Below are 17,323 nucleotides of genomic sequence, written 5' to 3' on the forward strand. Positions count from 1 at the left end.
GGCAGAAACCTAGATGGTTAAAAGCTGACAATTAAAGCAATAACAGTCCCATAAATACATAAAAACAAACACAGACAGACAGACACATGTGACTAAGGATAAGAAGTAAAGATATTTACTGGAATCACAACTAAGAATGAACAAAAGAGGAACGTAAATGATACTGCACTGTATCAAACATGTGACTTTCCTGCACTTTTCTCTCTTGCAACCTTTACCGAGGAGGGAGGGAAGGAAGCGCTGACTAATAAATCCCAAGTCGCTGTCTGAGATGTAGTTGTGTGAAAGCTGACGGCGCTCCATCGGTCTGTCCGTGGCGTTTGAAGTTCCGAGGGTGGAGCTGTAAGTTTCTGTTGTTTCACTTCCTTCAGGAAAACCTTCTTTCTTTTTGTGTGTTCAGTGCTTCACCTCCCCTCCTCTTTCTCTTGCTTCCTTCACTTATTTAGCTATTTTAGACACCTAAAAGCATATATATTGGTTTAAGCTAAACAGTATCTTACAATCAAATGTGAGATACTGTCCGTAATACCTAGTCTAAGTTTGAACTTAAAAAGAGCAGGTCTTTAGTTCCTGAAGTCTTCACCAACTTGAAACGAAATAACTCAAGTGCTCCTTGTGTTTGGACATTTGTCACATTTGGACATTTTTCACATTTGGACACTGTCCAAACACACAAGGCTTTAAAAATGCCTTCAAGTCGTCCTGTGAAGAAAACCCCGTAGTAATAAAGAGTAAACAGTAAAGACATCAAACCACAATCCGTGTATCAATCGTTTTTCCAAATAAAACCAAAAATCTAAAAAAAATGACTGTTTTTTTTTCAAAACCAAAATGAAATTTGTTTCCGATTTCCGATTTTGTGCTCAAATGAAAAATGAAAAAAAAAAAAAAAGGATAACAAGTGTCCGTGACCCAGAAGTGATCTTTACTTTTCATTTTGGTTTTTTGGAAACGAGTATTGACAAAACAGGTAATTTTTGTAACACACACACACAGAGAGACACACACACACACACACACACACACACACACACACACACACACACACACACACACACACACACACACACACACACACCTGCATGCCTCCGCTGTCCTCAGGAAACCAAATCAAAAACTAATCTTCAGAATAGATCAAAATGAAAATAATTATTAGTTGCAGCCTTAAGGTCTTTGCACACTGAATTAAAAAAAAATGTTGTTGCTTTTTTATTTTTTTTTATTTTGAAAAACGAATGCTCCAAGGATGTAGCAGCCGTCCTCTGCAGGAGGTTCTGAAGCACCTTCTCTCCTTCTTCTCAGGAAGTGACTTTTACAAATGAGCTTCATTCAAAAGACAATTCAATTCAACCAGTGTGCTGGGGTTATCTTATCCGTCTGTGTGGGAGCGTTTACGCTAACTTTATCAGAGGGGTGGAGCCGCGCCGCTCTGGGTTCAGACTGCAGACCGGCTGGAGTCGGATGTTGCGGCAGCTGTCTTCAGCCCAGCATCAGTCCGTCAAGCGCTCCTAAACTAGTTTGCTAATGAGTTTTGGGTTAATTGGTTTGCGATAGCGAGTGGGAATCTCTGATGAGATTTTCCGACTGGGGAAGATGTTAAGCTCCTGTTGCTCAGGGGGTTCAACAATATGACCTTTTTCAAGGTTTCATTTTCATATTTAAAAGACTCTGGAAGTGCATTAACCCACATGTAGACCTGTGTTACTTCAGGGGTTGTAGCTGGAGCAGCATTGAAGGGTCATTTCTTTTCACTTGGGGCAAATGTTCAGCGTCAGTTAGCGTCAACTAAAAGTTCTGTTTCTCCCGCTGACCGACTCAGATTATTATTCTAAGTGTCTGACAACATTATGGAAAGGATCCCTACAGAGATAGACCTTTTAGTTTAACATGAAAAATCCCCGAAATCACCATCACCAAACTCCACCAGACTCCATGTAAATAATCAGGACTTTTAGCGTGTATAGAGCCAGCATATCTCCACCAGACTCCATGTAAATAATCAGGACTTTTAGCGTGTATAGAGCCAGCATATCTCCACCAGACTCCATGTAAATAATCAGGACTTTTAGCGTGTATAGAGCCAGCATATCTCCACCAGACTCCATGTAAATAATCAGGACTTTTAGCGTGTATAGAGCCAGCATATTTCCACCAGACTCCATGTAAATAATCAGGACTTTTAGCGTGTATAGAGCCAGCATATCTCCACCAGACTCCATGTAAATAATCAGGACTTTTAGCGTGTATGGAGCCAGCATATCTCCACCAGACTCCATGTAAATAATCAGGACTTTTAGCGTGTATAGAGCCAGCATATCTCCACCAGACTCCATGTAAATAATCAGGACTTTTAGCGTGTATAGAGCCAGCATACTCTATCAGACTCCATGTAAATAATCCAGACTGTATGTAACGTATGGCCAGCATATTTCCACCAGACTCCATGTAAATAATCAGGACTTTTAGCATGTATAGAGCCAGCATATCTCCACCAGACTCCATGTAAATAATCAGGACTTTTAGCGTGTATAGAGCAAGCATATTTCCACCAGACTCCATGTAAATAATCAGGACTTTTAGCGTGTACAGAGCCAGCATATCTCCACCAGACTCCATGTAAATAATCAGGACTTTTAGCGTGTATAGAGCCAGCATATCTCCACCAGACTCCATGTAAATAATCAGGACTTTTAGCGTGTATAGAGCCAGCATATCTCCACATGTAAATGGGTGAATTAAGGGTTTATTTCAACCAAACCATAGTGGTGATTGTTGGAACAGTGGAAAGATGAACCAAGATGGCTTTTGATAGTTTTATTTAGTTTCTGTCCATTTTGAATGAAGTGTGTTTTACAATGATAAAAGTCCAGATTATTTACATGGAGTCTGGTGGAGTTTGGTGATGGTGATTTCGGGGCTGTTTCATGTTAAACTAAAAGGATCTTACTCTTTAACTAAAAGGTTTATCTCTGTAGGGATCCATCCCATAATGTTGTCAGACACTTAGAATAATAATCTGAGTCTGTCAGCGGCAAAAACAGAACTTTTAGTGGACGCTGACGGTTTAACGTTACATTGCAGCTTGTTCCTCTCGCTTAATGCTGGAGCAATTTTAAAGATTGTTGTCCCCAACAGTCACTTACACACACATGGGAAAGTCCAGGATGAAGAAAAAAAACTAAGTTACCCTTTAAAGCAGTGTTTCTCAAACGGGTCTGTGTCCCCCTAGGGGTACTTTGGAGGACTGCAGGGGGTATGGGACATTTTTAGCAAAATGTTTTTCAGTTACAATGCTGTAGTTACTTCTACTGTCTTTTTTTTTTCCTCCAAGTTTTTCACTTTTTTGGAAGGTTTTGTCGTTTGTTTTGACCTATTCTTGCCTTTCTTCCTTACTTTTTTTTTCTAATGTCTTTTTTTCGTCTGAGTTTTTGTCTCTTTTTTCAAAGTTTTTTTTTCTGCTTTCTTCAAAGTTTTTGTCGCTTTTTTGGAAGTTTGTCGCTTATTTGAATTTGTTGTCACTTTTGTCGCCCTAGTGTTGCCTAGTGTTTTTTTTTCTCGAAGTTTTTATAACTATTTTCGACCTATTCTTGTCTTGGCTTAAAAAGTACATGGCTTAAAAACACTGTTCAAAGGGGGAACACTGCTGTAAGCAAAATCTGTCCCAACAACAGAAAGCATCAGGACACTGCAGATGTAAATACAGCTTTATTTTAATGGCAGAATCTGGAGGTCAAGTGTTGAGCTCGTTAGAGCCCGAGGCCAGATCAGATAGAGCTCTAGGGCTCTTGAGCTCTGCTAAACCGCTACCGCTAAATGGTTTACTGAGCACCACGCTCCACAATAAAAACCATTACTGTTAACAGCAGTTACAGCTGCTCACATCTACTCTGATGCACCCCCATCACAGTATTTGTTTGGTTGTTTTAGTATTTTTTTATTTTCCACTGTCAAATCAAGACAACAGAAACACAACAGGAAAGATTGCCCAGACGAGATGAATTATTCTGTTGATTTCCTTCTTTCCTTTTTAATAATAACAATATGAACAGAGACTAAATATGAATAATATAATAATTCAGACATCAAAAGGTTGATCTTGATTCAAAGTAGTTTTAAAAATGAAATGATACAAGCTTCCACAGTGTAGTGCATGATCATCATCATCATCGGTTGATGCTCCAAATTTCTTAGGTGACACCCCCGGTTATATAGTCTCCCCTAATGTTGAAAATGTTTTTGTCGCTAGACAGGTGGGGACCTCAACCCCCCTCAGTGTTAAACCCAAAGTTACACCCTCATAACTAACACACGATTTGCTGTGGATGCAGGTTGCAGAATCAGTTCGTGGTTCCCGAAGAGTTCTGGCAAACAAACGGGCACTAATGATTATTATTCGAGTGAGAGGCGAGCTGTTTGTGTTTAACGGGGGGGTTTATACCAGAGCCGCCCGAGGGGAAGGGCAGCAGAGATACAACATGAGGACAAATTCAATCAAGTTGAATCCAGTTCAGTCGTTAATCTTGCTGTTGCTCTACCTTCTGTCTGCGTTTGTGTGCCTCTCTTTATTTCTTTCTGCTCTCTTTTTACTTTTTGCTACCTTTTAAAAGCTCATTCACACTTCCCTTCTGCCCAACCAAATTGTCCTGCGTGCGGGTGTGCGTGCGTTTTTTTTTTTTTTACCAGAGAGTAAAGTGCCCATCATTTTTTTTTTTTTTTTTTGCCGAAAAAAAAAAAAAAAAAAAAAAAAAAAAAAAAAAAAAAAAAAAAAAAAAAAAAAAAAAAAACCTGTTGTGTGTTGGAATAATACCGATGATCTGGTTAAATAATTGATAGCAGGCATTCGTCAGAGAGACACAGACACACACACACCGTGTGTGTCTGTGTGTGTGTGAGAGTGTGTGTGTGTGTGTGTGTGTGAAATGCAGCGGGCCTGTGGCGAAAAATTGAGACCGACTCCACTTTTGGAGAAATGCAACCCCGTGCCATGCTGCGGGGGCCAATCATATAAACAGAGATCAGACTTGTCGGTGTGTTTTGAGGCGGTGTGGGAGTCCCATACAGGAAACAGGAAACATCACTGCCTCTATCGCTGCCACAAGAACGTTTTAAAAAAACCAAACACAAGCTCTGCCCGGGAGTTTGTGGAACAGTTTCCTGCAACAGCAAACTTGCTATGTCTCGCTCCTCTCTTTTCTTTCTTTCCTGTGAAATAAAGCTGCCTTCAAAGTGCGCTCGGAAACGTCGAAATCCATAAACGATCTGACGGAAAACAGTAATTGTGAAATACTGTATAAAGTCTACTTCAATTCAATTTTGGTTGGGGGGGTGATGAACAGCGGCAATAATAGTCACAATAAAGATAATGGATCAGTGACTAGAAATAGTAGTTGTAGTAGTTCATGGTGTAGCAGGGCACTGCAGGACATAGCAGGGTGTAGCAGAATGTAGCAGGGCACAGCAGAGCATAGCAGGGCGTAGCAGGATGTAGCAGGGCACAGCAGAGCATAGCAGAGCATAGCAGGGCGTAGCAGGACGAAGCAGGGCACAGCAGAGCATAGCAGGGCACAGCAGAGCATAGCAGAGCATAGCAGGGTGTAGCAGGACGTAGCAGGGCACAGCAGAGCATAGCAGGGCACAGCAGAGCATAGCAGAGCATAGCAGGGTGTAGCAGGACGTAGCAGGGCACAGCAGAGCATAGCAGGGCATAGCAGGACGTAGCAGGGCACAGCAGAGCGTAGCAGGACGTAGCAGGGCACAGCAGAGCATAGCAGGGCGTAGCAGGATGTAGCAGGGCACAGCAGAGCATAGCAGGGTGTAGCAGGATGTAGCAGGGCACAGCAGAGCATAGCAGGGTGTAGCAGGACGTAGCAGGGCACTGCAGAGCATAGCAGGGCATAGCAGGGTGCTTTGTTGGAGGAAGAACACACCAGGACCTCACACAAATGGGCCGTTTCATCGACAGTCCCATACACCGCACAACCCTGCGGAAAATCGCCGGATCACTTTTCTTGGTGTTCAAACTGGGGACACCGGTATCAAGCGCGGATTTGATTGACAGATGAATTATAGGGTGTAACGGTTTCGTTCCCAGTCCCATGGCCCGGGGACTGAAGCGGGTCCCAGTGTTGTTGCTCTGTGACCTCTGACCAGGTGATCTGGAAAGGAAGTCGACCTTTCACGAATCCGTCTTGAAATTGCTGGTTTCCCCGTGCTGTCATCTGTGTCAGCGGAGCCGCTCTGTAAAACCCTCACAGGTTGATAAAAGTGTGGCCAGGCGGAGCTGCAGGAAACTCGGATAAAGGTTAGAAATAAATTTAAATTTTTGGGTCCCTGATGCTTAACACAGAAGCTTGCTGTGAAAGGGTTTTGTCTCTTTGATCCGTGGTTGCTGAACCTTGGGGTTCCTACAGGACTCTGAGTGAAGCTTTTTGACCAGAAATGTGTTGAAAAAAAATACTGTGACTGTGCCAATGTTTGGACACCATTTGCGGTTATCGGCCATATCTGGACACATCCGTTTTCCCGGTCTTTTCACTGTGTTTTTCCTGGGTGACCCCCCAAGTGCAAGTAGAGTACATTTATACACATTTAAGGTGCCCATATTATGCTAATTTTTAGGTTCATAATTGTATTTTGAGGTTGTACCAGAATAGGTTTACGTGGTTTAATTTTCAAAAAACACCATATTTTTGTTGTACTGCACATTGCTGGAGCTCCTCTTTTCACCCTGTGTGTTGAGCTCTCTGTTTTAGCCACAGAGTGAGACATCTCACTGCTGTACCATCTTTGTTGGGAGTCGCACATGCTCAGTAGCTAGGTAAGGACTACTAGCTAGAAGCTAACGCTGCTTTAGCTAATACCAAGTAGTTCTTTTGTAGATTATGGTGAACTAGTGTGTGTTGTAGCAGTGTTTTGGCGGGTTAGCCACCTCGTTCTCAATGGCAAAACACTGCTTTGCCATTGAGAACGAGGTGGCTAACCACTAGCGCGCGCTACAACACACACAAGTTCACTCTAATCTACAAAATAAATTGTATAGAATGCGTGTATGTATGTTTGTATTCGTGTGGAAGCACCAGAGACACAAAATAACATCCCAAATCCCAGAAAAAGTTATTTGTTTTTCATAATATGGGCACTTGAATAGAGTGTGGTCTAGACCTACTCTATCTGTAAAGTGTCTCGAGATAACTTATGTTATGATTTGATACTATAAATAAAATTGAATTGAACTTGAAGAATCTGCGTGTGGATCTTCATACATGTACACGGACATTTACAGTACATGTCTAATTAGATAGATAGATAGATAGATAGATAGATAGATAGATAGATAGATAGATAGCACTTTATTGTCCGTGTACACGGAAATTGGTCTTGCAATACAAGCTCCAACAATCACCACACAACGACCTAAAAACAAAAGCTAAAAACATGTGTGCACGAAAGTGACTTTGATAATATAGAAAACAGCAAGAACACTTGGGCAACGCTTAGGCGGCGGTATAACTTTGCATTCAAAGTGGAAATTAAGGCAGAATTTGGAGTGGCTGAAGCATGCCATTTCATTGTGAAGAATGGAAGTAGGGCTATCCTGTACGTTTAAATGTATCTTCCACGTCTCCTCTAATTGCCTGCTTGTTAAGCAGTTTGTAAACTCTCATGTTTAAAAGCTCCAACATAGATGGCATCTGTCATCGTCCCCTCTGGAGTCGCCTCCAGCTGTTTGACATGATAACTGTGACTATGGCTGTTCAGCAGGACAGAAGCGAGAGAAATTACATCGCTCAAAAAAATCATTCCAGACTGAAAAACACTGTTCCTGGAAACAAAACGTGGAGGAACCTGTTTGTGGCATGAAGTGCAGCGGCGATGTGTTGTTCTGGTGGGTCTTACGGATGGATGGATGGATGGATGGATGGATGGATGGATGGATGGATGATAATGAGCTGTCAAACAGCATTAGCTAGCATTAGCGTACGGTGGAGAATTGCTGCCTTACCTCCCCGTGGAGGCTTCCCCTCTGGTGGCACTTTGCAGCCGGTTAGCACGAGGAGGCTACTGCCACTGCAGGCTTTGAAGCGCGAAAGAGAGAGGGAGAGAGGGAGAAAGAAAGAAAGTGAGGAACAGAGTGACAGAGAGAAAGACGTAGATATGGAGAAAGAAAGCGGGGGGGGGGGTGCAGTTGACGTCTCATTCTGATAAGCTTATCAAGGTTTCCCATGCTGCCTCTCCTCCTCACATCTTCTCATGTTTCTCCTCCTAATCTATCTCCTCTCATCCCTCTCTTCTCTCCCTCCACCGCCCCCAGCATCAACAAGAGAAAAGAGTTAGCGTGTGTGTTAAGCTTCAGTCTGCCCTCCAGATCTTCTCCTGTTGCCAGAGTTGCTCTCAGCTCTGCAACAAATCAAGTCAGTAAAACAGCAGCTACACTCTTTACCTTTTTATTTTTTTAAATTTAAATTTACCAAAAGAATTCACACTTTTTCTGATGTTTTTGTCCCTTTTTTCAAACACTTTTGGTGCTTTTTTCAATGTTTTTGGTGCTTTTTCTGTTGTTGCTGTTTTCCACTTCTTTTCACTGCCACATATGAACACCACTAACACCAACTTATTACTAGTTTCACACTTATTTTTGGAATTCATGGTCAACAAAACCTCATTTATAGGAAATTATACCTAATCCTGGAGACGGACACAACCCAAGGTAGTGTATAGGCCACGCCCACTTGTTACACATCGTATTCATTTAGCATCATTGGGGTAAAATAGTATCTAACAGATATATAGGAAAAGTTTAAACATCAGCTCTAAATGAACATCATTATCAACTTTGTCCAAACATCCAATAAATAATCTGATAGATCACGGTGCATTACTAAACATGATCAACTAGCTAATCTTAGCATAGCATGTCACAGATGAAGACCAGAACGAGTCCACGCTCTGTATTTGGTCCGGACTGGACTTGAACCGGCGACCCTCGGGGTTCACAAGGCACTGAGCTACTGATTGTGGACCCGGTTCAGAGCGCGTGGAACCCCTTTGCTCCTCGCACCTACTGCACCGTTTGGCTTCTTTCCCTTTCTCTTTTCAGAAAGTAACGCAGAGCCGCCATGTCCTTCTCTCTCTGTGGTCGCTCGTGGTTCTCCACGCCGCTGCTCTGCCAGCCCGCCTCGCCGCTGGAAGACACGATCCAGCTGTGTGTGTGTGTGTGTGGGTGTGTGTCGCTCTGTGTGTGTGTGTGTCTGTTCGTATGTGTGTGTGTGTGTGTGTCGCTCTGTGTAGGTGTGTGTGTGTGTGTCTGTGTGTGTGTGTGTCACTTTGTGTGTGTGTCTCTCTGTGTGTGTGGATCGCTCTGTGTGTGTGTGTCTGTGTATGTGTGTCCCCGTATATGTGTGTGTGTGCATGTGTGCGTGCATGCATGGTCGTGTGTCTCTCTGTGTGTGTGTGTGTGTGTGTGTGGGTTGCTCTCTGTGTGTCTCTCTCTGTGTGCGTGTGCGTGTGTGTGTGTGTGTCTCTGTGTACGTGTCGCTCTGTGAGTGTGTCTCTTTGAGTGTGTGTGTGTGTGTGTGTCGCTTTGTGTAGGTGTGTGTGTGTCGCTTTGTGTGTGTGTCTCTGTGTGTGTATGTCTCTCTGTGTGTGTGTGGATCGCTCTGTGTGTGCGTGTCTGTGTATGTGTGTCCCTGTATATATGTGTGTGTGTGTGTGTGTGTGCATGTGTGCGTGCATGCATGGTCGTGTGTCTCTTTGTGTGTGTGCCTGTGTATGTTTGTCTCTGTGTGTGTGTGTTGTGTGTGTGTGTGTGTGTGTGTGTGTGTGTTTCTCTGTGTGTGTCTCTCTCTGTGTGCGTGTGTGTGTGTGTCTCTGTGTACGTGTCGCTCTGTGAGTGTGTCTCTGTGAGTGTGTGTGTGTGTGTGTGTGTGTGTGTCTGTGTGTGTGTCTCTGTGTATGTGTCGCTCTGTGAGTGTGTCTCTCTGAGTGTGTGTGTGTGTGTGTGTGTCGCTCTGTGTGTTTGGCTCTCTCTCTGTGTGTGTGTGTGTGTGTGTGTGTGTGTTTCCAGCCAGGTGCCACTATGTGGTTTTCCAGATAAGCTGTGGAGGTGGCTGATCTCAGCCTCCATCAGCTAATATAAAACCAGTCCTGTAAAGCTCTCTGGCTTTGGATCTGAACCCTTTTTTTCTTTGCCACCGTCTCCCACACGCTCGCTGCGATCATAATTCAGCCTCGACTGTGAATGATTAGTGGAACCAGCAAGATGTTTTGAAATGCAAATACCTACAGTATGCATGGCGGGTGAGAGATATACTGTACCCCCCCCCAAACCAAGGGAGGGATTAGCTTGCAGAGATGCCATCAGGAACAGGAACTACATTCACTTTAAAACAGAAAGGACTTTTCTTTGGAATCTGCATTTTAGGTCGACATTAACCTTTTCTTTTTCTTTTGTATTGCACTTAGATTAGATTAGATTAGATTAGATTCAACTTTAATGTCATTGTGCAGAGTACAAGTACAAAGACAACCAAATGCAGTTTGCGTCTAACCAGAAAAGTGCAATGTGATATACAAAGTATAGACAGGTGGTGCATAGGCAGGACAAGAAATATATTGCAGTGTTATAAGAGCAGAATAAATATGGCTATGCAATATGAACAATGTATGAACAACATGTACAGATATGTGCAATGTAGTAGCAGTGACATTATACTAGTAGTAAGAATAATATAGATATATGCAGGGTATTAGCAGAATATATAATAAGAAAAACTGAATAAATATGGATATTCTGAATGAACCATATAGACAGATATGTGCAGTATGTACAGCTATGTGCAGTGTGGTAACATTATAAGAGTAGTAAGAATAAGTGTATGTACTTCTTCCAAATACAAGTATTGTGTCGGTTTCTTTTTTTCAGACACATTTTAGTCAGTTGATGAAAAGATGAGAATGTATCTGTTTATTCTTTCTAAGAGTAACGGTATCAGCGTTTCTGCTGAGTTGCAGTCCCTTTTTAGACGATGAAGCACTGGATTGGTTCAGAACGGATCGATATGAGCCAATCAGTGAAGTGTGTTCCTCTCAGTCACTTCTAGGGTTCAACAGACAGAAAGTCGATCTTTTTTATCACAGTTTTGAATGGAGATGTTGGGTGAGAAACCTTTTTTCTTTTTTAAATCGGAATCAAATCTGCGTATCAGATCTTATTTTGCAGGTTTCGATTTCGACATTCGCGAATACTGAAATTCAAAGATCTCTCATCAATTTTGTTGTCTGAGACAGGAACTAAATTGATGTTCCCAGCCTGCGGCTCTCTGATAATGACATGAGCAGCAGAAGATATGAAAAGATTAAAGAACTTGAGCATGCTGGTTTTTACATTCATCATTTCAAACGGTGTAAACTGCAGTCAGTGCACCCCTAAAGGTATATACACATCATTTCTGGGAGACAGGCTTGCTTCGTTAGAGAACACACATTTAATTAAGCCTCATTTTATTTAATTTTTTACTGATTTTCAAGGAAAATACAGAGATATTTTTAAAAAGGAGCAAATTAATCAATCGAGTCAACCTGTGGTGAGCACAGGAAACGTGTCTTTACATACAAAGTGAAGAGGAAAATGGGGAACAGCTGATTATAATTTGAACCCCTCAATTTAATAAGTGTGTGTGTGTGTGCGTGTGCGTGTGCGTGTGCGTGTGCGTGTGCGCGTGCGTGTGTTAGCTGAACTTGCTGATACAGCAGAGATACCAAGTGGAACAGAGCAAGACTTTTTTTTACAGAAGTCAGCCTCTAATGTGCTGCAGAATGGACACACACACAGATGCACACACAGATGCACACACAGGCACACACGCACACACGCACACACACGCACACACTGCTGAGTAGTGGAGTGTGTGAGCGAGGAAGAGGATAAATAACAGAAGGATGTGGACGGTTAAAACGGTTATGAAGGAATCGATAAAGAGCGGGAGGATGTGGTCTGGTGGAGGCCGATACTGGGGAGGGGGTGTCGGGCTTTTATCCATCGTTTTGGATTAAAGAGGAGGCGGAGGAAATGGGGAACGGGAGGAGAGGAAGCGGGATTAATCTGCCGGTCAGTAAACACGAGGTGAAGCCAGGAAGACGCTCCCTCGCCGTACTCTTTAATCTGCAGGATTTGCTCGGAGCCGTTTCTCGCCCAGCTTCGGTTCCCAAACACGTCCCAGCCTCGTCCGCGTCCGGTTTACGCCTCAAAGGGACTTTAGGTGGCGTCGTTTCAGAGTCCCGGTCACCTAATCCTATTAAACTCATTTAATTTAGTTGGCGGCTTCCAGATGGTGTGGCTCAAACTTTCAACTTCCTCCTTGTTCTTTGGACCACACAAATATCATTATTAAACTTCCAATAAAGCTCTGATTTTCCCCAAAACTCCTGTTCCCTGAAGGGGAGCCATGACATGCAGCTGGCAGTTTATGTCTGTCATATTTATTCATGTTTTGCCCGTTGTATGTACGCTGTCCGTTTGGTATTAGTTTTCTCTGTCACTCCTCTGTTGTTATGTAGTGATTGTACTGGTGTGGTGGGACCATACGTGGGATACATCTCAAGGGGTTTATGCTAAAGATATTTGAAAGTTAAGTAAAAGTTAAATGCTAAAAATGCATTGCAACAGCACTCAAATAAACCCTATCTCAGTGAGGACGGGGGTGTTTATATGTTTATATCTAGCATAAAGATTCCCTTATGCTTTAAAAGTTGAATGTTGGAGAGAGGTCAGTCAAGTTTCTACTTAAATGCAGAGCAAATGTCTAACTGAATTTCCAGGAAATTGGCTAAAGAAAATGTAAATGAATGCATGTTTTTGTCCGTTTCATAATGGGCACGGTGGCTTCGTACCGTGCCCGAGTACGTCTGTCTGAACTGAAGTGTTCACAGCGCTGCCAGTACGATTAGCTTTGATGCCAAATATTCACACAGTCATTCACATGTTGGGGTTGTTCCACTCGTCGCCTTCAGCCGAGCGTTTGACTTTTCCGGAGTTTTCACTCAGGTGTTTGTTGCTCAAATTGAAAATTCACATATAAACAACAATAAAACAGGTGGATGAAAAGGGAAAGTTTATCGGCAGGCTGGTTGGAAGCATACCGAGGCTTTCGCTCTGACTTTGGCATAAAGACTGCAGAGTTTGAATAAACCTCTGTGAAACCTGCTAGCTGTGAAATTAATGAAGAGGAGGCGGAGGGAAGGAGGAGAGGAGGAGAGGAGGAGAGGAGGAGAGAAAAGAGTGAAAGAGTGTAAAGGTTCTGCTCTATGATTGTCGCAGTGTGTTGGCAGACCCTCAACCTCTGTCCAGAAACACACACACACACACACACACACACACACACACACACACACACACACACACACACACACACACACACACACACACAGTAATATAAAATGTGAATGGACTTAACACGTGCAGCCGTGTTCCCCTCTATTAACCTGTTCTTTCTTTCTTTTCTTTTGGCTCTCTCCTCCTTCCTTCAGTTATATTAATCTCTCACTCTGTCTCTCCCTCTCCTTCTCTCCCTCTCTCTCTCTGTCTCTCTCCCTCTCTCTCTTTCTCTCTCTGTCTCTCTCCCTCTCTCTCTCTGTCTCTCTGTCTGTCTCTCTCTCTGTCTCTCTCCCTCTCTCTCTTTCTCTCTCTGTCTCTCTCTCCCTCTCTCTTTCTCCCTCTCCCTGTCTCTCTCTCTCTCTCTCTCTCTCTCTCTCTCTCTCTCTCTGCAGTTGTTTCATGTTCTTGCGTTCAGAGTCTATTTTTCCACACTTCTATAGTCTTTAGAATATTGGCATATTCTCAGAGTTATACATTTGTTGTTATTATATTTATTTTGTATGTATTTTTATTAGAAGAATAAAAAACCCTTGAGATGAATCATCTTATTTTTGAGGGACTAGGACGTAATGGATTAACTGTGTCTGCTCTCAGGTGACGGGACGCTCCGAGTTTGGGATGTGAAGAGCGCCGCGTGTCGATTGGCCATCCCAGCGCACAAGGCTGAGATCCTTAGCTGTGATTGGTGCAAATATGACCAGGTACCCGCCCACCTCATACTGCAGCTTTTGGCTTTACTGTGTTTTCTTTTAGCCTTGACAAATGTAGTTAATGTTAGAACTGGATTAAGGTGCTGTAGATAGGATTGGGAAGATCCAGGATTAAACACTCCAGGCTGTAGGTGGAGCCAGCTTCATGTAGTTCTACTGGAACATAGGGTCAGTTTCAGCAAATATGACAGAAAGGTAGTTTTATAAGACTTACCTACTGCACCTTTAAGTATAAATATATCTATCTAAGCTGCATATAACCAACTTGATTTCAGATTAAGGTACCTTTCAACATGTTTATTGTAGTTTAAACTGCATTGAGCCGGCAGAATTTTAGTTTAAGATCCAGTCTGCCAGATGCCTGGTAGTTTTAAATTGCAGCTGATGCCACATTTAATGTGCAACCTTACAACCTTAATTCTTGTTTAAGGTTGCCCCATTTATTTAAGGTTAGAATGCATTTGTTGTAGTTTGAAATACATTTAAAGTATTCTACATATACCATCATTAAACAAGCTTGTTTTCTAGGAAGTGTTTGTTTGTTAAAAAGCATTTTAGCAGATGTAGCCTACCTTTTTAAAGCCTTTTAATAACCATTAAAGGACATGTAACTAGATGTTTTGTGAGTAATTGTGAGTGTTTGTAACAGTGAGTTGTCGTGTGTGTGCAGAACGTCGTGGCCACGGGCTCGGTGGACTGCAGCGTGTGTGTGTGGGACCTGAGGAACGTCCGACAGCCTGTCAATCAGCTGCTGGGACACACCTACGCCATCCGCAGAGTCAAGGTACACACACACACACACACACACACACAAATGCCTGACTCTCCCCAGACACCCATCGCTCAGTGTGTGTGTGTGTGTGTGTGTGCGTGCGTGCTGCTAGCGTGTGTGTGATGGCAGAGATGCAGTTCAGGGTCTGACAGCATCAAAACACCCACTTAAATGGATCTAATAAGAACCCCCCCACACACACACAAACCTCCCCCCTACACACGCACACACACACACACATACACAAAAAAAAACGCCGCGTGTGAGAGAGAGAGAGAGAGAGAGAGAGAGAGAGAGAGAGAGAGAAGGAAAAGAGAGAGAGAGAGAGAAGAGGAAAAAAAAAAAAAAAAAAAAGAAAAAGAGAGAGAGAGAGAGAGAGAGAGAGAGAGAGAGAGAGAGAGAGCTGCCGAGGATTCCCTGAACTCATCCCACTTTCTCAGATTAGACACGTCACTTCACACACACAGTGACGTCATGAATACACGCACGCACACACACACACACACACACACACACACACACACACACACACAGACTATCTCACCTCAGTTCACCCAATCAAGGATCTGTCTTGCTCAAGCTGTGTTTTTCAGGAGAGGTGTCACCAATCAATCGAGATTCTAGTTTGTGTGTGTGTGTGTGTGTGTGTGTGTGTGTGTGTGTGTGTGCGTGCGTTGTGTCAGTGTTTGCAAGATCTGTCTGCCTGTATAGATTTGCTGGAGGAAGCAGAGAGGAAGTGAAGGGAATCATGATCAGCAGAAGGAGAGAAAAGAGATGAAAACAAAGACAGACAGACGCTTTCCAAAAGTCCCCAGAAATAAATATCAGCAGTCCTTTGATAACATCGTTTTCAATCATCCCACTGCAAAAAAAGAACTGGATTAGTGCGGTGGCATCATTCAGTATTGGAATCGAGATATTTAGGCAGGCATCGTATGGAAGTCAGGATTTTAGTATCATAACTGATATCACACTTCTATTAGCCTGACAAGACAGACCCACATCCAGATGTTGTGTCTGGGAACTCACCATTGGCGGAGCTCAATCCGAGGGGCGGGATAAACGGTTGTCTTTCAAATTCCCTCTGCACGTAATAGGATAGCACTGCAACCAATCAGAGCAACGAAGAAGGCAGTGGAGTTAGTTGATAGATTAAACTTTTGCCGTATCCGGTCGGCAAAACTCCGAACACATCTTCCTTTTTTAAGAATGATTTCTGTGCCGTTCTTTGTTCTTTTCTCAAAGAAAAGGTGAACTCCAAGTCTTCCAGAAGACCGCTGTTCCCAGCAGCAGCAGCCATAAGCCCCGCCCACCAGCTCCAGACACGATATGATTGGCCTGACCATAATTTGGTTTTTCCAGCTCGCAAGCCAACGGAGAGTGCCTAGACCACCCTGGCTGCAAATTACATTTGCTGCCACTAGGGTGCGTCTAGATTTCTAGGCTACACTTCTATCATAAGGGTTGACAAAATATCACGCTACCTTTACACGGCAACGCTCTCGCCAACGTTTTTAACCCTTGTGTTGTCTTCCCCTGGACCACGCAACTTTTTTTTTCTGAGTCAAATTTTTAAATAAATTTTTTTTTTCAACCTTTTGACACTTGTCACCTTTCCGACATTTTTTGCCAAATTTTTTTCAGCGATTATTTTTTATGTTTTTGCCGATTTTTTCCCCCCCACATTTATAAAGCTTTTCCCAACATTTTTGTCACTTTTTTCAATGTTCTTTTGTCATTTTTTTTTTTTTGTATTAAATAAAACACTTAAATTCAGTAAAAGTAGTGAACTGATGATTTATCTGACCTGTGAAGAGTAATTGTTGTATGGAGCCATCCACTTTACGTTTCATTGACAATTTGGTGGAAAGAAACCCAAATTTCTGATATAGAAACATTTTAAAAATGGGTCACATTTGACCCGAGGACAGCAGGAGGGTTAATAAAGTTCTGTCGTTTAGACAACATTGTTGTCCTTACCTAGGTACTGTCAGGGCACGCCCTCATACTCTGCTTCTGACTGGCTAGTAGTCCTTACCTAGGTACTGTCAGGGCACGCCCTCATACTCTGCTTCTGACTGGCTAGTAGTCCTTACCTAGGTACTGTCAGGGCACGCCCTCATACTCTGCTTCTGACTGGCTAGTAGTCCTTACCTAGGTACTGTCAGGGCCCCCCCTCATACTCTGCTTCTGACTGGCTAGTAGTCCTTACCTAGGTACTGTCAGGGCACGCCCTCATACTCTGCTTCTGACTGGCTAGTAGTCCTTACCTAGGTACTGTCAGGGCACGCCCTCATACTCTGCTTCTGACTGGCTAGTAGTCCTTACCTAGGTACTGTCAGGGCACGCCCTCATACTCTGCTTCTGACTGGCTAGTAGTCCTTACCTAGCTACTGTCAGGGCACGCCCTCATACTCTGCTTCTGACTGGCTAGTAGTCCTTACCTAGCTACTGAGCATGTGCGACTCC

At 43.1% G+C, this 17,323-nt stretch overlaps 1 protein-coding gene across 3 annotated transcripts in view; it reads left to right on the top strand.

Annotated features, from left to right (window-relative positions):
* The window catches only part of pex7 (peroxisomal biogenesis factor 7), a 58,898-nt gene that overhangs the window by 6,936 nt on the left and 34,639 nt on the right, over positions 1–17,323 (top strand). For all 3 annotated transcript variants that reach the window (XM_039782540.1, XM_039782541.1, XM_039782542.1), the window contains exons 7-8: positions 13,967–14,073; positions 14,753–14,866. In XM_039782540.1, coding sequence (XP_039638474.1) covers positions 13,967–14,073; positions 14,753–14,866 — 221 coding nt within the window. The remainder of the gene's footprint in view (positions 1–13,966; positions 14,074–14,752; positions 14,867–17,323) is intronic.

This window comes from Perca fluviatilis, chromosome 18 (genome assembly GCF_010015445.1).
Source record: "Perca fluviatilis chromosome 18, GENO_Pfluv_1.0, whole genome shotgun sequence".
NCBI classification, from domain to species: domain Eukaryota; kingdom Metazoa; phylum Chordata; class Actinopteri; order Perciformes; family Percidae; genus Perca; species Perca fluviatilis.